Here is a 24444-nt window from a genome sequence, read left to right as displayed (position 1 = left end):
GACAGCTGGTGTGTTGAGGAGCCTGCTTTCCATTCCCACCCACACACACAAAACACAGGGAAAAAAAAACAAAAAAAACGAGGAGAGCAAGCCCCTACTGGACCATCTTTTTTTTCTCCAGTCAAAGCCGTGCATGAAGCCTTTTGTAACGCTCACTGTAACCGGCACAAAGCCGGGACCCTAAAAGGTCTACTATTTTGGGATATCCATGATTTTCAGAACAATAACTTGTCTCTGCCTCAGTTTTATTATCTCTAAGAGGATTAAAATCCAGCAGATGCATCTAAAGCAGAGAGAGAATGAGGACTTGGCAGGGCTTGCCGACTTAGACAGGCGGACGGATGAATAAATGCGGAGCTCCATTGTTGGTACAAAAAGGTCAGCTGGGATCCTACACCTATAGAGAGGAAGACAGACGCAGGAGGACCCATGAGAGGATATGGATTGGATAAAACCTGTGGAACATCCTGTCACTGTGAGATTGACAAGACAAAGATAATGCTTTGCCTTTACCTTTTCTTTGACCTGTTGCATTGTTATCGTCCCGCATCTGCCAACTGTTTCGCTTCTGCATGGATTTTTATGTTTTTTTCAAGTCAAGACGACTGCTTGTCAATATTTTCTGTTGACAATAAAAGATGATGATGATGTCCTGACTGTGCGATGAGGGTGTGAGATTTCGGATAAATCTGTCATCAGATTCACAGAGCCCATTTTCCATCTACCTGATTTCAAATGCTGATAACAAAAAAAAAAAAAAAAAAACTAAAGTCTGACAGTTCCCTTTTTGCAGTGCCTTTCCTCTGACAGTTTGACAGTGTGCAGTCCTCGTGACTGAGTTGTCTGTCTGTCTTTCCGTCTGTTTTGCTTTCTCTCTCTGTCTGTCTGGCTCTGTATCCCTGTCCTTGATTAGCAATCACTGCAGCGCTGCCTGGTCTGATTCTGAGTGGAAAGCTTTAATTCTCCCCACATGGTGCCGAGACATCCAGACCCTGGTGCAATTGCCCCTGGTAAACACACAATCACTGCTTCTTGTTAACACTCAGAAGTTTCCATATATCATGTTAAGGAAAATCACTGCTTAATCCACACTTTGCTCCCCTGAGGTCCATTGTTTCTTAATGACTCCGTTGTTGACGCCTGACAGTTGATTTGTTTGTCCACAAACATTACGATGATGTTTGTGTTTGTGGAAAACAAAAAAAGATTATAATGAACTAATGCATGACTAATGGGAAGTAAAACAGCAGAGTAGGAAAATTATTATGCTTAGTTCATCAACTGTCAGACTAATTAAAGTCAGGTATACACATCTAACTAGACAAGTTGTGAATGTACTCCTTGGAAAGAGCATGCATATTGTGTGGTGCCAGGAATTAAACTCCTGTTTTTCCCAGTAGGGAAAATCCAATCAGAAGAAGCAAAAGGGCTGTGGCATTTTTAATAGTGGCACGTCTAATACTTGAGGGCAGCTTTCTGCATACCCACTGAGGGCTGTCTTTATCCAAACTGACATTTCGGCTGGACGGTCAAGGCAGAAAGAGCTGACAGGTTCGTCTCAGTTTGGTGTTAGACGAGCTGACTTTTAGCGCTAAAATACTCCTCGACACATACACCACTGAACCACTTACATAGAACAAAATGTGCAACAGACCTCTGGCTCTACATATTTAAAATTGCATAACTGTTCAAACACTGAAAGTCAGATAAAGAGACACTTGACTCACCTACGAAAAAGCCTTCAGGTTTTACATGATGGCGTATGGATAATGAATGAAAGCTGCGGTGGTGAAATAAAGTATTTCTCATCAATCAGTTCGGTCTACTTCTCAGGAACTGTCTTCTGAGAGATGGATTTCGCGGCATTTTCACTGTGAATGCAAATGGCACGCAGCAAGTCCGTGATGGGATGACAACACATACAGTAGAAGCTAATAAATCAAATCCAGGCAGCAGAGTGTGAAGATTGTTTACCTTTCTGCTCCTCAGAGAAAGCTAAAGGCACCTCAGAAAGCTTGCTGCTTAGTATTTACGGAGAATTTTGAGGCTATATTTTGAATTTTAATTTGTGCTGAAATGCCAAGCATCAAAGAACAAACACAATATTCCTGATTCTTCGTGGTTGTACACTGACATCAAGATTTCTGGTAAGCTATGAACAATAAACAGGACGCATCATCAGTTTATGTCCATCAGTATAAAGTAACAAAAGGCAGCTGGATGACATTATATCAAGCTGTGAGGCAATCACTTTTCTTACAGCTGTGTTCAGTGCTTTCTTCATAAGGGAGCAGAGTTTTCTTTAAGACCTCACGGCGAGGCTGTCTGCTCTGGAAATGTAAAGTTTCATCTCATCTTGATGATAAAGTTCCACTATTTGATAGAACAATTGTATTTTTCTCTGCTATCCGAGGGTTATTCAAAAGCAGCCCTCACCTGCCATCCCCTTCCCCTCCCCCTCCCTCCTGTCTCCGATCTGTCTCCCTCATCCAGCTTCCCCCGCGTGCACCTTCTTAAACTTTAATCATCTCGTATTCAATACATTTCACAGCAACTCGTCACAAGGTTATCCCAGTTTTCAAAAGCAAGATTCCTTTGCTTTTAGCCTCAACCTCAACAGAGATTCAGTGATTTAAGGATCTTTAAGAATCTTCCAGTCTGTTTATTACCGGGCTGGCTGACACAAGAGTGGTGTTCACATGAAGAGTTTTTCTCGGAGCAGATTTAAGAGCCACGGCAAAATAAAAAGCAAAATACAAAAATAAAAGAATAAAAGATGAACCACTGCTAACGCACTACAAAGGTGATACGCAGTCACATCACACTGTCGATTTACATGCTGTTACTGCAGCTGCCTTACAAAAAGAAAAAGAAAAAGCTGAATGTTTCAAAGCTGGCCAGAATATATTTTATTGTAATTTCTTCGCCTTGTCACTCACATGTCAGGGAAATGACACAAATGCCTCAGAGTAGTTGCAGGAGAAGAAAAAAAAATCTCAGACGAGGCATGCTTTTTGTGAGTTTTCTTTCTTTTTTTGATTGTGTCAGCGTGAGGCCGCAACACCTGCTGCTCTCTGGATACCATGTTGTGTTGGCAACAGCATGGGGTCGGCTTGAATCCATTGGCTGGCTGACCTGGCTGAAATCAATGACCAACAAGACACAATGTGTGATTTTGTTTCAAGACGAGGTCTATTGATTGGTGCAGTCAGTGCTTGGAAATTGGGATTTTTTTTTATTTTTTTTATGACGCTTACCTGAGCTGGAATAAGAACTTCTTCCACATATCTTTCAATCAACTTTCAGAACAGATCTTTTCAAAAACATGACAAGTACAGAAACACAGTGCTTTCTAATTTCTTTCTAAATATATGCAATGACAATGGCAATAGAGCAACCATCCATTTAAAAAAAAAAAAAAAAGAAATATTCTCTGCTAAATCTGACAGGGGATGAGGACGTCCTTTCATATAAAAGGGGTATGACAAATAAGCCAGTTAAAAGAAATGGATATATAGCGTTTTCTGTTGAGACGTGCTCAGCAGAACAGAGAGCTTCATTTAGACTTGCTGAGGAAAACCACTTAAATGGACTGCCAGCAGCAGGTATCAGCTGGAGATCAAACAGCGGTAGGTATCATAACTGAAGCTGCAGTAACACTCCATGGCGAGGATGGCTTTTAATGAATACAACTAAAGGTGAATATCAAGTTTATCCATCTTAATTGTTTACCAAGATGTTGGTTTAAGTGTGACTTTTTGTGTTTCTGCAAGCAGGACTGTTGTTATACTATGGTCTTGGTAAAATGAACAAATTGTACAGAGACTACTGAGATCATTACCACCATCGTTTATCACCATTTTTGAGACAGTGCTACATACTTGTCTTCTTTAGTCCTGCACAGACTGAATACACAAGACTGAAGGAAGCAATGTGAAACAACGAGACCTGTCAACGAGAAAAATACTATCTTTTTATTATCAGTACCACACAAACTTATTCTCCAAAAACAATGTATTCCACTAACGTTTTTATTCTTCAGATATTATGTAAGAACATTCAAATCAAATCAAATAACTACAAAATGCAGAGGGTTGCACTACAGCTACCTGACTAAAATAACACAGGCCCGAATAACTGAAAAATGCCAACTTACTAAGAGTTTGTTTCCAACAACATTAAACTAATGAGATGCCTACAGGCTAAACAAATAGCTCATTCTGCTGGCCTGAGACTGCTCTGTCGACAGAAACCAAATTCTATCAGCAAGTTTCAATACAGAAAGGAATGAGATGTAAAACAGAGGGAATAAAAATGGCAACGATATAAAGAACCAACATTAGTCTATCAGCAAAAAAAGAAAAAAAGCCATACTGAGAATGGGTATTAGTTTGTGGCGCTCTTCAGATCAATAGCTATATATTGTTTTAATATCAACGGTGGCTCCTGCATTTGTGTTCAATAAGGACTGGGTAAAGAAATACAAAGTCCAGAGCTGCTGCTATTAAAATATCAGGGGAGGATGGATTAAAAATTTCATATTAAGGGATTAGACCATTCAGGGAAATCCACGTTTCAGTGGGCTGTGGGCAGACACTTTCTGAGTAATGTTTCAGCAGATAAAAATTCCGAGCTTTCACCCATGTTAAAATCCTATAAAATCCTCACTAACACTCAATAACAGGTTGTAACACTAATGTGCAAATGTTTAACTGAGCGTAGATCTTTCTCACAACCTTTCCCAAGGAGCTAACGGACACAGCTAAAAAAAAAAAAACGGTGTGTGGTAGGCAATGTTTTTTTTAATGAAGATGGTGAAAACGCTGTACACAAAAAAAAAAAAAAAAAACAACAAAACAAAGGCTATAATCCAGTGTTTATGTTCAATCAGACGCTCACAAGTCCCTGTGTGCTTATAATGAAAACAACATCCACATCAATCACATCATGGTGAAATGTTGGTTTATTCACCGTAGATCTGTCTTACTGAACCAACATTAGCTTGCTTAGCTGTGATCATGCTTATCATGTTATTTTCAGGAGATGAAACTGTGGATCACAGTATCACTTGGAAGAAGTAGAATGGCATACAAAGTGAAAGCGGACTTTCCGCTGACGCAGGCGAGTCCTCTTCATCATCAGAAGAGACAGAAATAGTTGCAAGTTATTACCAACATGGCTTTAGTGTGTGCGGTGACTATACATCCATGACAATGGCACAAAAATTCATAAAAATTAATTAATGGCCCAGCAGGGTATAACAAAGTGTAGCTCTAAATTAACTATAGTCCACTGTTCCATGTGGTTAGCTTTACATCAGGATGGACAATACGGCCAGATGGTGCTTTTCAGCTGTCAGCATTTGTCCTACGCACACAAACCCACACATATGCACACTAGCACCATCATGCCAACCAGATAACACTTTACTTTATCATTAAAGCTGAAGCCAACCACATGAAGAAAGGTAATTTGTAAGAGTCAACAAAAACACCAACGTAACGTTAATGCAGAGCACCTGTTCTGTGCCCCACTTTACCATTAAGGCAAATGATTACAGCATTTATGGTTTTACGACACAGTAGCACATGATATGTGCAGGGCTATCACTTTCAGACAGACACGCACACACACACTCCTGTACATGTCTAGCAATTGGACTGGGTCCCCACTAGGGCTGCTGTGTTTATGAAACGGGAGTCTCCGAACAGCAGAGATCAATAACAGGCTGTCAGCTTTTTAGTGTAGCCATGGACAGAGCTGAGACACAGGGACCACAGAGAGAGAGAGCTGCATCCGTCCATCAGACTCTTTGTGACCCCCAGCAGCTTTGATCGAAGATGACAGGAAGAGAGAGGGAGGAAGCGAGGACAGCGGACAGCTAGGAAGAAGACAGGCGTCTATGGTGTCGGCCAGATCTTGAGGTCTCTGCATCTTTTCTATGCCATAATTAAAGTAGAGCTCAGACTCTGGGTATTTCCCTTTTTAAACGTTGCTGGTCTCTATTGCCTGCCTTACAAAGGACTGTCAAAGGCAAGACAAAGTAGAAAGGTAGATCCCTGAATAAAGCTAACAGAGTGGCATCTAGGGAAGGATCTGCATTAATATCTGCTGAATAAACGCACACACATTCCCACATATTGTGTACCTTTAAACAAATGCTCACTCACGTGCGAGGCAAGGCACCTAATTGCTCTGGCAGCCATTGAATGATGACAATGGCCACAGTGGGAGTTGGCCAGACTTTGTCGGGATGTATGTAATTATTCAGCCCGCACAAAAGGAAGGGCCAACGCGGTGCCAGAGCAGATTTACTGTGTCTGTGGTCAGTGCATTCAGCAGGGTATCTAATGATGTGCACTTACGGGCTAAATTACCAGAGCATTGTTTACCTCTGCTCTTGGAGTGTAGGTCCCCCGAGAGCAAGAGACCAAGAAGGTGCTGGAGAATAAAAAAAAAAAAAACGAAGCCCAGATGGATCTGCTGAAGTTTAAATTAAAGCAAATGATCTGATAGAGAGGAGGAGCGCTGAAAGAAGATGAATGGTATCCATGGAAGCAGAGGCAGGGGAGAGGCTGAAATGTCTAACTCTTTTTTGGTAAAGGCCCCTCTCTTCACACGCTGCTGACAGCCAGATAGCTAGCAAATCCCTGGACGACGGGGTAGAGAACACAAACTGTATGGCTCTTGACTATACAACTCACTGACATCTCCAAGTTGCAGTTTTCTGTATAAGGTCTAAACTCAATCAAAAACATGATAGTCAAATTAGGTCTCATGAAAAGAAATTTAGAATCAGATATTATGGACACTTGATGATCAGGTGGCAATTTACATGTAAGCTAACCTTTATTAATAAGTAAAATATCTGAACAGGCGAAAAGTGCAGCTTTAAGAGAAATATGTATTTGTTTTGACTTTTGTTTTTGATTTTAACTCAGGGCTTATGTAATGATGTGGACCTTCTTGTTTGTTTTCTTATTGGGGAAAGCACTACCTCTAATGATCAGTTCTGACAGCAGCACCCATCTGAGCCACTGTCAGAGGTCATTTACATAATGAAAAAAGGAAATTACCAAGGAGGCAAATGCAGGACAAGCCTGCCATTTGGCAGAGAGAGAAAATGAAGATGGAAGGAAAATGGTTTGCCAAGAATGGGGTATTGGATAGAGAGAGTGCAGAGAGAGTAGCAAGACTGGAATGAAGGATAAGGGTGGAGAGTGCAGGAGGCAGCAGAGAGAGAAAGAGAGGGGCTTGAAGAGCTGAGACTGTTGAACCACGAAGACAGGAATGCCAGTGAGTTGGACAGTGCAGAAACATTTGGAAGGCTGGAAGACAGCGAGAGAGAAGGAAGCTGGAAAGCCTCAAAAGCGTGGAGAAAGTTGGAGATTATGTCCAGTTGGGGAGTCTTCACAGATTAAAAAGTCGACACAGGGAGACACAGGGAGAGACAAAGACTAGAAAGAAACAGAGCAGGAGGAAACACAGGGGTTTCCAAGTCAGAGAAGCAGGTGTCCTGGAATCTATTTGGACCAAGCTCTTACCTTGGCTGACACTGGAGCCACGGATCCTGCTGCCGTGATGGCTCTCTTGACCGCTATGTCGCTGCTGGATGTTGTCACGGCAACTGTAACCGGGGTGGGTAGGAGGGAGGGGATGACCGGGAGGGGAAGAAGTCCCGGACGGTTGTTGCCATTGACAACGGCAGAGGCACAGCTATGATTGGCTCCTCCATTGTGGAGGCCAGAAGGACGGATGTCTCTCCGCTCCCAGGGTCCCCGGTAGTCCCTCTCAAAGCGGTGGTGGTGGCGTGACATCACTTCCTCTTCCTCTCAGAGGGAACAACAGGGGCAGGCCTGCAGGAAATGGAAAGAAGGAGAGTATGGGTCAGGTTGATGATTTTTTTTTTTTTTTTTTTTTATTATATGTTGGAAAATGGCAGAGATGAAGACACAAAGGCAGGGCGTCAAAGACAAAGAAAGGACAAAGAAAGAGTGAGAGAGTGAACTAAGGAGAGAACATGTTGACATGAAGGTGTAAATGCTCACATATCTGCTCCCACCGCACCTGACTGACATGAACACACTGCAGCTCATTTGTTGCCTCTAATTCCTATTCTCTCAGTCATTAACGAGGGCTGCGACAAGAGGGAGAGAAACGAGCACTGCTGAGCAGGTCTATAAAAAAAAACACCAGCAGTGCCGACACCATAAAATAAATAAAATTTGTTTCGTGAAGCAGCTAGAGCTCAACAAGAAGAGGTTAAAACAATACGGCCGAGCCAGACACAAACAGGTACGAGCTCAATCAAGTTGTCCTGAGGACAGCGCAGCAGTATCGTGACCTTGTGGTCAAAACTCATTCATCTGAATAGATAAATACCCCTGCAATTACAGCTCATCTCATACATCTAATGGCTGGTTAATTCAATCAGATTGCCCTTGAAGTGCATTTGAGGGTTCTCCCCTTTTTCAAGCACAGCAGGCTGTGATAGGCTAAGAGGCGACAGTGAGCTGGAATTACATCAGTATGGGGTACTGCACTATTGTGTAGCATGAGTAGCGTATCACTTTATATTATATCATAAATCAAAGCGGTACAAGATCTGAGCAGCGAAATCCATCACTGAGGGGTTTACAGTGCATTGTACTCCTCCCCACCAAAGGCACGTTGTGCTTCCCGAGCCCTTGATAACAGATGAAATAAATAAATAACAACCTCAAACCAGGTTCAGCAAGCCCCATGCAAAATCCCCTGGTCTGTGAGGAGAGAATGACAGCGGATGATAAGTCTTTATTCTGCACGCTGGGGTCTGTCACGCTGCTTCTTTGCCTCACAGAGGAGCCTTGAAATGCCGGCTTCTCTGTGTGTATCTCCGTGAGCGCGAGTCCACAAAAAGCAGTATATACTACAACTGAACAGCTGTGTATGCACATTATGTGAGAACATACATGTTCAAAACCGCAGGGTAGTATGTGAGAGTGCTTGAGCAAGCTGTTGGAAATGAGAGGTTCTTTTCAAAGCTTTGATGCAAGCGATACACCATGCAGCCTGTGGTGGGAGCACTGGCCCTACTGTATCTTTAGCTGCTGCTGTTAACACTGTTTGTTTGCCCGCTAAAACACTCACTCTTTCTTCCTCTATGACTGTTCCTGTTCTGCTCCCTTTCATTCTTTTGCTTGATGCATTTTATTCCCTCTCTCAAATCCCTTATTCATTTTTTTTCTCTCTCACACAAGGTCTGCTCTGTCCACACACAGAGAGCTGATACGCGGCGATAGAGACGCCAGACGGAGAAACTAAAAGCTGTGGAACAACCCTCTCACGCTCTCTCTTTCTCTTACTCACTTTTTCTGCAATAACCTTCCCCCGTCTCCACAGTGACCCCTTTTAATAACCTCAAATTTTCCAATAGAATAAGCTTACATTATCTCTAAAAATGTTTGAGACAGAGGGAGTAACAAGGTGCTAGTCCAGTGGAACAATGGCAGAGTTAGTGCCAGGTAATATTCTCTTATCTCCCAAACCTCAGATGAGACATAAGAGAGCAGCCAGAAAATTCCTCCACATAAAAACAGGAAGAGAAAAAAAGAAGAAGTAAAAGGAAAAGGACATTATCTCAAGAAAAGTTAGAATTGGGGGCAGAGTTCATCTGCACTCACAATTTATTTCTATCAATCCAGATGCTAACACATGGTAAGTGGGTACATGTCACTGTACATCCACTGTCTCCCCAAGTCTAGACAGTTTTGTGATTTACTGCAGGCTGTTTTTTTTCTTTTTTGTCTTCCTGTAAAGCTTCAGGAACAAGGACACACTGGAGAACAAATCCATTAGATTATGCAGAAAAGGCACTGAGCTAAGTTTACAGTTGCCCACACAAGAGAGCTTTGTGGAATAACCTTCAGTGAGGCTGCAATATACAGCCTAGGGAAAACAATAAGTGAAATACATGGTATTTCCACAAGAAATGTTCTAAATAAGGGGTATCATGGTGGGTTAGTGGTTTAGGGCATGTGACAAGCATGAAATTGAGAGGGCTTGAGTTTCCATCCATCTTCTCCCTCAGTCCCTCAGTATTTCCTATTTCTAAGTGGATAAAACCTTAAAAGAGCACATGAATGAATTTGTAAAAATAGGTACATCCTGCTTCTTCCTTTGATACTAAATGTAAACATGGGTTGTTTTAAGTGGTGTATACAAATGACAAATGCTGTTGTTTTCCTGGAGAGGAGCCTCTCACATTACCATGCTTCAGATTCTATCACTTACTTACTCAAGTGGCATTTTCAGAATCTTGGCACTACATTTCAATATGTGCACAATCCTCTAAGTGAATTCCTGTCATCCTTGCACTATGCATGTCAGTATGTACTGTGTAACCGGAGGCTGGCAACTGATCCCTGCAGAACGAGCATCACCGACACAAATACCACTACATTTATGGTCCTCGGTAAACAGAAGGATTTAAGCTGCTAATTACAGAGACTTAAATTCCCTTCACAGCTACGTTTCTGCAACTTCTTTAAAGTCTGTCTGTGAGAGTGTGTGTGTATAAGTGTGTGTATGTGCGTTGGCATGTGAGCTCACATCACCTTGAGGCTGCGTGCGAGTGTGTACTGTGTGTTTGTGGGACTAAGTTGCGAGGAAGTGATAAAAGAAATCACGCTCTCAGAGGTGCCTGTGGAAACCTACACCCAACACACCTGTGGACGCTGCCAGACCAGATAAACACTTAAATACATCACATCTCCAATGACACTTTGCTCTGTGCTGCCCAGCTCTAGGGAGAAGGTGCCAATAAAGATTTGCCTATTTTCCTTCACTTCCAATGAAGTCACTGTCAGCCCCGGACAAGACAACGGTCTTTCAGAGGAGAGATGATAACCTTTGCTGCAGGGCTTGCATATTAAGCCAGCCTTTTTAAGAGCCTTTTCAATTTTAGAAGAAACTAATGACAGCATTTCAGTATTACCCTACAGCAATTAATGAGGCTCTTCAGCTCCTGGAATCCTGTCAGCATGTTAATAATCTTACCTGAAGGTATAAGAGTTTCCCACGCCAAATGCTATTTTCTGACTCTGGCTCCTGCTTAAAATAACAGCTGATGACAGAGAATCCTTCGCAGAGAGATGAAAATCTAAACAAATGATTAAGATCACTAATCCTCTGGAAGCCCAAATGGTAACAAAAAAGCCTTTGGTTTCCAGCACGAACGTAGGAGTCGAGAAAGAAAGTGAGAAATACCATGTCAGCAATCAAACCTAATGAGCTGACTGACGGGCTGACTGGCATCTCCATTGTGCTGTCAGTCACGTCATGAGTTAAAAGCAGTCAGCTGGAGTGGAGGCAGAGTGTGTGTTGGTCGCTGGGCGTTTTCGACTCCTGTTTCAAAAAAAAAAAAAAAAAAAAAAAAAAAAAAGGATATTCTAGAGCTGCTGATGCGTCAGAATGTTCCAAATGTAAGAACCACTGAGACAGAAAAATGAGATGGTGTGGGTGTGTACATATGGAAGAAAGAGCTGCAGTTAAGGAGTAGAAGAAGAGGAGTCAGTGTGTGTATGTATGTGTGTATGAGTGTGTGTGTGTTTATGTGTGGGTGTGCACCAATGTCAGCAAGCACGCGAAGCCACTTGTAGCCGACATCATCATGACCTCACTGCCATCACCATGGAGATGCCATTCGTGTTTATTCGTGTTTCTGCATGTTCCTGCGCGAGTCGTAAGATCGTGCAGCAAACATCAGGGGTCTTCGATAACTCCAGTCCCCCAACCAACAGCGGCGTGATTAGCCAGAATAAAAAGTTGTCTGGCAGGTGGGAACGTGAGACACACACCCTAAAGAACAGCATCTGTCACTCCGAGGCGGCACGCAGCATGTCGGGTGTGTGTGTGACAGAGCTGTGTTAACAAAGCCATGTGGGAATACGCGGGGAGCTGCAGATAGACGTGAGGAAAGAAGGAGTGTAACAGATGGACAGAACGCAGCAGCGACGGAGAGACAGCGAGACAGTGTGAGAGAGTGAGCAAATGAGATAAAACAGCAGTAAAGTGTGTGTGTGTGTGTGTGTGTGTGTGTGTGTGTGTGTGTGTGTGTGTGTGTGTGTGTGTGTGTGTGAAGCCTGAAATAGAGAGAAGGGTGTTAAGGATGGGATCAGGGTGAGGTGGGGTGGGGTGGGTTGGGCTGTGTGTCATACTTCTGTTCTGGGGTGTGATGTTTGCTTTGCTGGCACATTCTGCCTTGAGTTTAAAACCCCCAGCTAATCCATCCGCGACAGATACTCCCCAAGAGGAAAGGCTCCATTTCCAATCTGTAGTAGAGTTTACTTATATTGACCCAGTGACAGCACAGCTTTCATCACACTGACACACACACACACACACACACATTCACACAGTCACCTGCTATACTCATGAGTCTGTGCTAACGATCAGTTTGTCCATCAGCAAGTTGGATGGTACAAATGAGGGCCGGGTAAAGTAGATATGCTGTAACTTTACGAGGACAACATAAATGAGTGGTCCTGAGGGAACACGTGCACGGATAACTACTAATACACACAACACACACACTCACCACGCAATCAGTGTTATAGGTGCACACGCATGCTTCATATATATAAGTACAACTGCACACCAGTAAATGTGCTGACAGTTCCTCCAGGACAACAGAGGTATTCATCCTGATATTTAAATAATGGGAGAGACTGTTGGTACAGGAATAGCCTGGAGCAACGCGAGCCAGTCTCTGGCTTTTTTAAATTCTCGTCCTCAGCTAGACATGCCAGATGATGAAGACACTGTCTCAGTTTGGACACTGCATGTTTTGTAATTGCTTACCCATACAGGTACGCATACGTCCAATTCTGCATCTGTATAAACAATACAAATGTCATTAATCACACAATGTGCCAGCGTGATAAAACGTTCTGAGTTGTATGGAGCAGAGTATATACTTTCTTCACTTGGAGATTTTTCTTTCCAGCATCATAGGATTTTTTTTTTTAACTTTTGTGAAGTATTGATTGATGAAGCAAACTGATCTGCCAAGAAAGAACCTGGGCTTCCTGGGTATTTTTAGCTTTCCCTCTTTAGGATGTGATACAGGAGAAACCTAATTGATGTTCCAGAAGAAGGAAAAACACAAGAACAACAGAGCGGAAGCTAGAGGGAAGGCAAACACACAGAGGAAAAGTGGAGTTTTGTGTCTATCTCATGAGCTCAGGCACGGTCGGTGTGCATGCGCGTGTGGAGAAGAGGTGTGGGGGGTTACAGAGAGGGGGAGAAAGGGCCATCTTCAGAGATAAGAAGCAGAGATGAATTGCTGCTACCTGCTGGCGTGGAAACCAATAAACTTATTGTTGGGACTGATTCATAGAATTTGTAGGTCCAATGAATCCCAGTGGTTTGAGGGAAATTAGCACTTTGCTACAATTCATAGATCTCATTAGTGGTCTGAGTAGAATCCAGAGACACAGCGTTGTCAGCGGTGTATCATAAAAACACAGGATGTCTCAAAACAGCAGCCCGGCAGCTTAGGCACCAGTCAGATCAAAAATAGCTTCTGGTTTAGCAGATTATTAGAGGCATATGGGCTGGTTTTTACTTTAGCCTATGCTGCTGCTACAGGATAACTTGGGGAAGCATTCGAGACACAAATAAGCCTGAAGCACGAGGTAATCACGTCATTCTGAGCAGATCTAGAACTAATCTGAAACCAGCACCTCACATTTCCTTATCTCATCTGCCTATTAGGATTTCCACAGAGGTTTCAGAGAAGATGATAGTGAGCGATGGCACTTTGTACATTAATCTGACGCCTTGATGGATGAAACACTGGTGGGTGACATGCGCACGCTGCTTCATTTTGCCCGGGACAGACACTTCCTGATCATCTACTCTTTGAATGATTTGGCCTTTGCTTGCATGCTTTATCAAAGGGGATACAAAAAAAAAAGGGATAAGGTATATTAGCTAGACAGAGAGAGAAGAGAAATAAAAAGGGACTGAGGCTGGGGGTTATTTTTTCTTAGGATTAAGAAATATTGCATATACCTGCACCACTGACAGCAAATTCCCCCTCAGTGGGCATCAGCGCAATTCTTTTAACAGAGCATTAATAAGTAAAACTTTCTTCCAATCTGCAAAAAAAAAAAGCAGGCAGTGTGTGTGCGTACGAGTGCTGCGTGTGTGTTTTTGTGGGGGATACAACATGATGCAAGGGTTTCCAAGCCACTTGTTTACTGTAGTTGGAACACACAGGCTGTGTTTTTACTTTTGTATGATGGAAACAGCATGAGCCGACAGTCATTTCTCTGTCCAAAAAATGTCAGTTCTCGCTGGCGCCCGCGCAGACAGAAATGACCACGGCGTTATGAAATATTGCAATGACCGAGTTAGTAACTCTCTGCCAGTGTTTGGTTGTCAGTATCCCAGGCATGTGATTAGCCTTAGGAACAGAGAGGCACTGCTACCTCCACCACCGCACGCTGCACGCCGCTGCTCAGTTAATTAAAACACCGACTTTCAACAAAACGCCACATTATCACAACGGCAAGAAATGAAGCTGGAGAAAAACCCTGGGGCTAGTGTGCACACTTCCCCATCCAGCCTTTCTGCATGCATTTCTACGGGGTGTGGGAGCGGCAGATTTCCAGCCGCCAATCACGCATTGTGTTTGTGCTGGTGTTGTATGTGTGTATGTCTGTGTGTGTGTGTGTGTATTCTCTGTGGCCCATGGCAGCTGTCGCCTTTTCTCTCCCCGCTGCATCCTTTTGCAAATTTCTCTGTTCTCCAAACAAAAACCAACAACGGCATCAAAACAAACAGCTCTCACTGCTGATGCTGCACACACACATACACACACAGAACTACGCACACACACCCGTACACACACATACACACCTAAACACACACAGGGCAGTTGGAACAAAAAACTGACACACTGTTTGGGGTTGTTGCATTATTGCAACTTCCGTGACATGGGTGTGTTAACGCATCAACATGCACGTGGGTATGTGTGCGTAGTTCAGCTTTGCTAACGGGACACGAGGCAAGTGCAAGAATAGTGACTTAATTATCTAAATGGCTGCTGCGGAGATTACTGAGGGCAGTGAGCATCCATCTCTTTCAACACCACCAGCTTAGAGTGCACAGCCAAGCTGGAGGAGAGATCAAGAGATAGAGACATCAATAAGAGAGACAGAGCAGCAATGAGAGAGTGAAAAAGAGACCAAGAGAATTAAACAAGGGCGAAATACAGCAGACAATGTGGAAGAGAGCGAGAGGAGTGGATACAGTGACAGTGATTTACAGCGGGGAAGTCTGCGAGCCGACTGGCCTTCACCACACAGAGCTGCCACAGCATGTGGGATTGTGGCTGCATCCTCGGATACTGAAGAGTTCGCCGGCAGCAGGGATCATGACATCACCTCTGTCGCCATGGAGATACCCGGCGCATTTTCGATTTTACTCTTCCAGTCATTACCATAGAGATGCTCCAGGGCTGGATTGTATCTTGACCCTCGCCCCCCCCCCACACCCCCACCCCCCCTTCCCGGTGAAGCAACAAAGGCTCTACATTTTGGTCTATCCCTCCCTTACATGAGCGCGCATTATTGACTTCTACACGGCCAAACGGTTACAGGGGTCATCCTCAGACTGGAGGGCCTCCGGTCTGATCCCCTTGTGTGCCAAGATTCCTTGAGCAAGATATTTAACCTGTACCTGCTTTAAAAGCCCCCACTCCTGCTGGGTTGACCTTGCACACCAACCAGAGGGCAGTAAGAGAATTTCCATCGACACGCTGAATAAAATATACTACATGAAAATTTTTTTTCTTTACTGTGAGCATTCATGTGAAGCAACATTCAAGATTGCAGCACTAGAAGGTGATTTAACAAAGGAATCTCACCACCACCAAAGACACCACATTCCTCAGCAGAAATTATTAAATGGCTCTATTAAATGTTCTTGTTAAGTCTGCATTTTAGAGGAAATGAGTAGGAAATGACAGCTTCTACAGCTAACATTTCCCTTGTTAGACGTTTAAGCTTTAGTTCTTGACAGCAGGGACAGTGGTAAAGAAAGCGTGCTTATGACTGGAAAGCTCACTGGTTCGGATCTCCAGACTGTCTGGGGAAACAGAAAGCGAACAAATAACACTTTCTGCCTTCAGCAGCTGCTATCAACGAGCCACTGAGCAGGATATACCGTACTACAGCTTCTCTGAGTCAGAGTGACTCGGCTCTGCCACAGATTTCTCTCCTTGCTTGGCCCCATCCACGTTCAAGGCCAGCCAGGGATTTAGTGCTTTGCTCAAGGACACCTCAGCAGTGCGAATCTCTGCTACTAAGAGAATTAGGATCCAGATCCTCCAGAGTGATGGTCTGCCCAGACACTGAATGCTTTACCCAAGTGACACCCTAGACAACAGTGACGACCTGGCTGTACCGCTCAGCTCCCTAATGAGAACATGCTGAACTGTGAGGGGAAAGAAAAGTAAACATTAAGCCAACCTTCCAACTGAAAAGCGACGCGAAATTAAATGAACAGCTGATAACAGATGAGCAGTCTGACACTTGTAGAACCCCAATTTCAAAGACAATAACGCTGATTTATCATGCATGTAATTACGCACAAATTCATTTGTTTTCAAAGTTATTGACTGTTAATGAGTTCTTATGTTTTTCCCCTGAGTGATGGCATCTAAAAGGGATGTAATCACTTTACTAAAAATGTGAATGCATGCAAAGGAATGCTGTTCAGACGAGGTTTAACCTAGTGAGTTATTCTGTGCATTTAGCTGGATAAACAGGGCCTTTTATAGATTTATGTCAAAATGAAACGGCACAAGGAAACATCCTGTAAATCAGAGGCCCATGTTTCTTTCTTGGAAAGTCAATTACATTAAAGCTGAACCAAAACAGAGTTCAGATGTGTTGTGCACCAAATTCCTGACTCAGTCAGCTCCAATAGTTTCTAACATGGTTAATGACAGAGCCTCGAGTCAGATGGTCTTTACTGCCAAGTTCGCTGCATCTATTCATTGCTTTTTCCTACAAAGCACACACACACACACACACACACAGAAGTATCAGCGCACACAGACATGCATTTATGGAGTGCAAACCCAAAAATTCCCTTACTCCAAGTCACACAAACACTACCCCTAACCCAAGTACACACACACACATACAAACGCATACCCAGAACAGTGCACTCTCCCTGATTAAGGCAGGCCATCTGCTTGAGTCCCCTGTCACCACTGACGGCTGCTGCCTGTCCAGGCCGGCTACAGGCGAGCCAGAAACCCCCCGGTGTGATCCAACGGCATATTAATCTCCTCAAATCTCAACCTTTTCAAAAGGGCAGACGCCACAGTAACCTCAGTGCAGTTGTTCAGGGCAACATCATCTCACTCCCTAAAATACACAACTCTGTCACTTCTGCCTTAGATGACATGAGAAGCAAAAGGAGGGGGCGGGAGAGTATTTTCCCTTCTCTACATATCCTTCTCTTTCTCTCCACTTATCTCATGTCTCTGGGTGCTTTCTCTAAAAGCCATTCTCTGTCTCTGTCCGTCTTTTCATATCTGTATGAACACAGTGGCCTTTCAGAGCTCGCAGTGAGTGGCGCCGCAGCCCAGTCTGGCCCACAGGAGCAGTTGGAGCAGTATAGATTAATGGCCCGGGAGACGGCCCAGGCAAGTGGAATGAACAAATAGAGAGGCCACTAAAATGACCAAAAAGAAAAAAAAAAGACGGGAAAGAGAGGTAATGATAAGGAGAATGAGGTGTACACTGAATTGTGGGAGAGGTACCGACTGGGGGAATGTGTTCTGTCACAGTCTGGTCTTATACCACTCTCACACTGACTGAGGGATTTAAATCTGAATGTGTCATCCAACGTGAATCCGTGACCCTCTTCCCACCTAAGTTGGATGAAGGTCAGACACAGCCTAGATTTAGTGAGCAACCATCTCTATTATGAACATTTACCTTCTATTCAATTAGTCTATTAGAGTTGGCAGGTGAAAGAGAAACCACTTGCATTACGTAATTATGTGCAAGTCTAAGTAATTCTGTGGATTAGCAGTGATGCGTATGGAGCTCCAGTTGTAGACAGCACTGTTATATAAATGGGGTCAAATGTGACCACAGCTACTACAGTTCATCAAATAGTCCAGTTAAGAAACAAGATCACTGCACACATTCATACCCATGTCCATAATGGTGATGCTGACATGCTGATGTTTGGCAACACCTGGCAGATGCTGTGGCCTCTAGCGGAACCAACTATTTCAGTGCTTTTGTCGTTTTACATGTCCTCTACTATACATAAAAAAAAAAAAAAAACAGAGCACCTTTTATGCAGTGGAACTCTGCTACAGCCAGCAAAATCCTCTGGAGATTGGCAGAGTGAGTACGATAGACTATGCAGTGTGAAATGAAGAACTGCTACATCTTTGTTTTCACTGAGACGTGCCACAGAAACGACAGGGAATCATCACTGGTGGGATTTGTGGTGGTGGGCTGAATGTTTATATCCACACACAGAGATACACAAACTGTTGTAAGTTTGTGTATCTCCGTTGTAAACTGGATATCTTTGAGATTTGGACTGTTACTCAAACAAACCAAAAAAAACAAAAAAACAAAAAAAAATAAAAACAAAACAACTTTAAGATGTAACTTTGTGCCTTGGGGACTTGGGATGGGCATGTTTATAGATTGAATAAGGAATCAATTAATCAATATATAACCCACAGTTTAAGTGGTAGTGACAATAGTCATTAGCTGCAGCCTTAAACTTGAGTTCAACACTCAGTAAAGCCCATTATACACAGCTCTACTGTACAGCAGAGGTATAGGAACGTGTATATGTAGTCTTATTTCTGAATTCTTCTTGAGAATCTTTAAAAAAAAAGTGCTGTAAGACCACAGGAAGAATTTTAAATGTGCCACAACCTGTACTGCCTGCATTTTCTGCTTGTGATTATTTGAATGAATGAATTGTGCTGCAGCTACAGAAGATAGAATTACAGTGGGAAAGGGTTTTTTTCCTTCCTTTTTTGTCCTCTCTTTGTCTCTCGTATTTTCACTTCGCCTGCTCCCTGCCTCCTTTTCCCGCTCCCTCTCCCTCTCCCTCCCTTCCTTACCCATGCCTCAGCTGTACTCTCACACACAATCAGCCACATGAGTCTGGGGCCAACATAGATGAGAGAGAGAGAGAGCGAGAGAGAGAGAGAGAGAGAGAGAGAGAGAGAGAGAGAGAGAGAAAGAAGAGAGAGATGGAGTAGTGGTGGAGTTGGGCAACATCAGAGATAGCGGAAGTGAAGTGAGAGATAAAAGGAGGAGAGAAAGGAGAGAAGATGAAGCGAGAGGAAGAGGAAAGGCAATGACAGAGAGGGAAAATGAGGAAGCCCAGTGAGATGCAAGGTGAAATGCACACACGCGCACACACACACACACACACACATGTTCTTTAATCAATATGGTGGGAATGTGGCCCCATGGTAAATCACTTTCCTGGCAATAACAGAGAGCAGCCACTATCCCTCTTTTTAATATGTTGCCAGAGTGTCAGTGGGTGATACACAGCAATATATAGTGTGGAAGAAGGGAGAGCGAGGACAGGAAGTGGGGGAGTCATGGTTGTGTGTGTGTGTGTATACTGGGGGAGATGTGATGTATAGGCCTGGACAGTTGGGTCTGCACTCAGATAAAAAGAGGGGAATCATGATTAGGTTGGGTAAAGTGTCCACGCTGGGCTATCCACAGAACACACACACACACACACACACACACACAAAGAGAAAAACTGTAGCTAGCTGGAAAGCCTGTCCTCTCTCTCCTCCACTGCCCCCTTATCGTGTGTCCTTTCTCATGAGCTCTCAATGCATCAAAACCTGCCCTCCTCAAAACAAGGATCCACTATAATATGAGAGGGCAAAAAAAAAAAAAAATTCCATTACAGGGGTAAAAACTATCACTCTCCTCTTCTGGTCACATCGATTTAGGGGATATTGAAGGCCAGGCAACTTTTCCACCTTGGCCTTGCGAATCTGTCTGCCTGTCACCGTCCAGAGAGCCACCAGATTACACAATGCCCTGGCAGGTTGACCTTCACTTAACTATCTGACCGCAGGGCATATCATCCTCCATGTCTTTTATTGACTTGATTCCATCACGCTCAATCTCATCTTCGCTGGCTGTGTTTGAGACCACTCGGCAAATGTTGTTACCGTAAACGAGAGCGGCTTCTCAATTGACTTGGGTCCTCTTTAAAGTGCTGCTAAATAAGTAATGGGGCGTCTCATCTGCTTTGGCTAGCCAGTAGCTGGATGGGTTACAGTAAAGGGAGATTGATGGATGCGCAAATGGAGATAAATGCGTGAGCTAAATGGAAGCGCCCCAACCGGCCTATGACAAGACCCAGTGATGTCCAGCGTCGATCCATAACTGGACAACTGTCAAAACGTACGTCGATTCTAGGTAGGGTGCAAGATACAGATAGATGGAGCATCCTTTTACTAATAATCACAGACTCATTTTCACATTTGACAGATGTTTTCTTTTTTTGCATGTCTGCTTTTCTTTTTATTAGGTAGTGACAGAACAGTGAGACAGGAAGGGCAGGGGACACAGAGGGTGATGCAACAAAGGGTCTGGGCTGGATTCGAACCCAGACCACTGCATTAAGGACTGAGCCTTGATATGTGGTATTTGCTCTACCAGGTGAGCGGCTGAGGGGTCCAGTATTTAATTTACAGTATAAAATTTAAGCCAGAGTATTGAGAGTCTCAAGAAACAGTTGCTCAGAAGAAATGATGTGTTACCGTAGGTAGCTAAAATGTACAGGGTCTGAAATTCAAACCCCAAGACCTGACTACAGTTTCACTGTCTAAACTAATGAGAAAGGCTGGATATGTTACTAACTAGCAAGCTAAACCCAACACAACTGTAACACGTTACCCTCTTTGGACTAAACTTTACTGGTCTTTTTAAAAATGCTCCATCAATAACACGACTACCAGCCAGAAATCCTAAAAAAAAAAAATGAATATGAAAAACACTTTGGACACATTTATTTACACATTTAAAATTTTAGTTTCACAAATAATCAGAGCATATATAACTGGGTTGTCGTGTTTTTTTTTTCTTTCTGGATTCACCCTTGCATGCCTGAAGTCATCCGAGGATAAAGCAGGCAGAGAAAACACTTCAGACAGGATGTGGTGCAACACGTGACGACTGACCTGCTCTAATTTGACGGCAGAGACAAGCGACACCGCAAAACAGAAACAAAACAAAACAAAAGCTCAGTCCAGCTGAACAAAGAGGGATGAGGGAAAAAGATTGGCTCTCTGGAGACAGATACATCAGCATGTACTGTGGTTCACACAGAGCTGCTCAATTAAGAACTGTTGTTGTGAAATGAACAAGCAGAACTCAAGTTTCTCAGCTAGAGCATGATTAATAGTGGGCATGTGAGCCCTCACCACTTTGGCACTATCATAGCAACTACTTTCACCTATGTCGGCTATGTCTGTATATTTTATGTGTAGTCAGATTTTGGAGGGTCACTGGATGTAATTCTGTGGCTTCCATTGATTCTATTTACCTAGTCTGCTACTGCAATGCTCTCTTTCTCTCTCCTTGGTGCCACAACTCTGGCATACATTTGACATTTCTGCAGGCCACAACGTTAAAACTTACTGAAACTTTCCAGCATCCATGCATTTCACACACTGCTGATGCCTCGAACTTCCACCACCTGTGTTTACATTTCAGATAGTTTCAATTATTTCAAACAAAACGGTGCTTTCGCTTTGCATGATTCTTTTCCCTGTCACAAACATTAGTCAGGTTTGCGCCGCCCACACCCTAGATGCAGATACGACTGTATATAATTAATGTAAATGCAGGATCTATGTCTGGCTACAGCTGAAACAGCTGATGAGCCGTCTCCTCACTGACAGGCCGAGGCTGCTCTCATCTCGCCTTTGTTGCTGCCGTCCTACGTCTTCTCTGACAGTGCTGTTGACAGGCCAAACCACACGCAGCACAAACCCCGCTACAATCAATTCACTCAATTTAATCTTAATTAGCTGACCACAAAGAGCTGCACATTACTACTCACGCAGATGACGCATCTCGCCCTCCCTCGATCTCTTTAAAAGGCATTTTTATGTTGCTCGAATTTCACATCACAAGTTTTAATGACATGTGGGTCTAATGATCTGTGTTAAGTCCTAGCCTGTGACAAACCCGTGACACACAGCCAACGCTAACCACTTGCTACCGTTTCATTAGCATTAAATGAGAGACAGCTTATCTTCTGATTGGCGTCAAAGGAATTGCCATGGACAGCACAGGATCTGTCCATGCTCCCTTGTAAGTTGGATCTTAACCAGTTGCTTCTAATTTCTAATGCGAGATATGAACTCTTTGAACCCTGCTTTTTCATGCTCTGCAGCTGAAAAATGAGCTATGCTATAGTTCCGGTGTAATCTCCCTTGCCCCTGGGTGCTGTATAAAGAAATTTGCTTGAATCAGATGAGCTTCCAGTCGAAACAGGTTGGGATTCTGTATAATTCCCCCTTACCATTTCCTACTGGGGCTGTGTAGCCACTGAAGATAATGGATGTCTCCATGGGCACATGTTCATAAATAAAACAAGCCGAGCTACTCGCCCGGTATTAACTGCACTTTTCACGTAGAATGGGGAATCAATGCTAATGGAACACATGCAAAGCAAATAGGGACAGTTCTGCGGCCTTTTGACCTCTGGTGGCAACAGACACGGCTGTGCATGTAGAGAGCAAATTCGGAGAGAAACCTGCATGCAGAGGGGAATAAATATGTGGATAATATTCCCTGCACTCAGCAGTGTCGGTAAAAAAAGCTGTGAAATGTAAAATTTGATATGCTGTAAGGGTCAGCCCCAGGTTCTCTGGGAGCGGTGGAAAAGCAGATGAGCCAGAAATGGAGGGGACGGAGTATGTTTGTGTATGGTGGGTAGAAAAAAAAAAAAAAACATCAGGCACTGCTGTGAAATCATACTCTGTATGTATGGATGGACTGAGGTGTGAGCTATGACAGCAGCAGCATGGGAAAACATATTAACGCATAAAAGATACACCCGCTGCTTGTGTGGTTGTATACCATGGAGCTAAATGTTAAGGCTGCTGGAAGACAGATATATGATTTGTGTGTGGGAGGTGTAAAGTAAAAAAGTTGAGGAAACAAAGAGGGATGAGACAGGAGGGAAAAAAAAAAACTGGTGAGGAGGGAGGGGGGCTTCAGAGCGGAGCAATAATTTACAGATATTGTAAAAGCAGGGCTGGCGGGGACGTCAGTAAAACAAAAATGCCAAACCGCTCTCTGGAGGGAGTACGGTTTTATACATTTCTACAGACATTTTTCATCAGAGGAGAGTGGAACACTTTCTCAAGTAGTCCCTTCAGAACATTCAAGTAGGGCAAAGTGCTTTCTTTGGAGCCATTTTTTAATTGCCCTGTAAAGTTGAATTCAAAAGATGACAAGGAGAAGCGATGGAAATTTCTGGACTGTAAAGACATGTAATCTTCAAAATGTATTATTAGACACGATTGAACATTTTCAGTGTAACGATGATCCATTAATTGTACGAGACCGTTAGCATTTTTTTGCATCCTGTCTCTTTTTGTTTTTGTAGCACTCCAGTGATGCAGCTGACATTGATTCACACTTTCCACCCTTTTTCACCTCATTCCCTCTGAAACCTCAGCACAGAGCGATGGGTTAAGGGGCTGCTATTTCATGCCCTCCCTCAGGCCCCTTCACTTTGATAAAGGTTGCATACCTCCGGGCATTTTGGGAACATTTCCTGCTCTCTCCTGACACTTCCACCTTGCAACCCCTGTCCCCTCTCAGCACGCCCTTTCCCTCCGGCACAGTGCAGTTTACCGACCGTGACACACCGTGCCGGCTGAATAATCCCAGCGAGACTGACGCACCATTAGGAAAAGGAGGCCGCTAAAATGCCAAACCATATTACCAACCCCTCCCCCTCTAGTGGGTTCCCTGTCTCTTTTCTCACAGAGGGCACCTGGCACCGTATCTCTTCAGTAATGTATGGAGGAGGGGGGAAAGGGTCACACACACATACCCAACTTCTTATTCCTTCACACAGCCACTTATCTATGGTGAAAAGCATGACTACACTGCAAGGGTCCTTTGACAAACGGGGCTAGGGAGAGGGGGAAGGATGTGTCTGGGTGTGTGTGTGTGAGAGACCTCAAAGCAACAGTCTACTTTAGAGCTAATCATGCTGAAGGTAATGAAGCTACCTAGAGACACTGTCAGCCTGCAAGGTTAATGGAACACCTGTGTGCACACAGTGTAAGAAACAAGAGAGTGAGAGGCATGATGTGTGTGAATAGGTGGAAGTCGCTGTGTG

General features: G+C 43.7%; 1 protein-coding gene across 1 annotated transcript in view; it reads right to left on the bottom strand.

Annotated features, from left to right (window-relative positions):
• The window catches only part of LOC121199190 (kelch-like protein 29), a 231092-nt gene that overhangs the window by 158996 nt on the left and 47652 nt on the right, over window positions 1–24444 (bottom strand). The window contains exon 3 of the mRNA XM_041063665.1: window positions 7545–7856. Within this exon, the coding sequence (XP_040919599.1) occupies window positions 7545–7817 (273 nt within the window). The 5' untranslated portion in view covers window positions 7818–7856. The remainder of the gene's footprint in view (window positions 1–7544; window positions 7857–24444) is intronic.

This window comes from Toxotes jaculatrix, chromosome 19 (genome assembly GCF_017976425.1).
Source record: "Toxotes jaculatrix isolate fToxJac2 chromosome 19, fToxJac2.pri, whole genome shotgun sequence".
Taxonomy (NCBI): Eukaryota; Metazoa; Chordata; class Actinopteri; family Toxotidae; genus Toxotes; species Toxotes jaculatrix.
The sequence above is the reverse complement of the archived record's forward strand: the minus strand, read 5'-3'. Positions and strand labels throughout refer to the sequence as shown.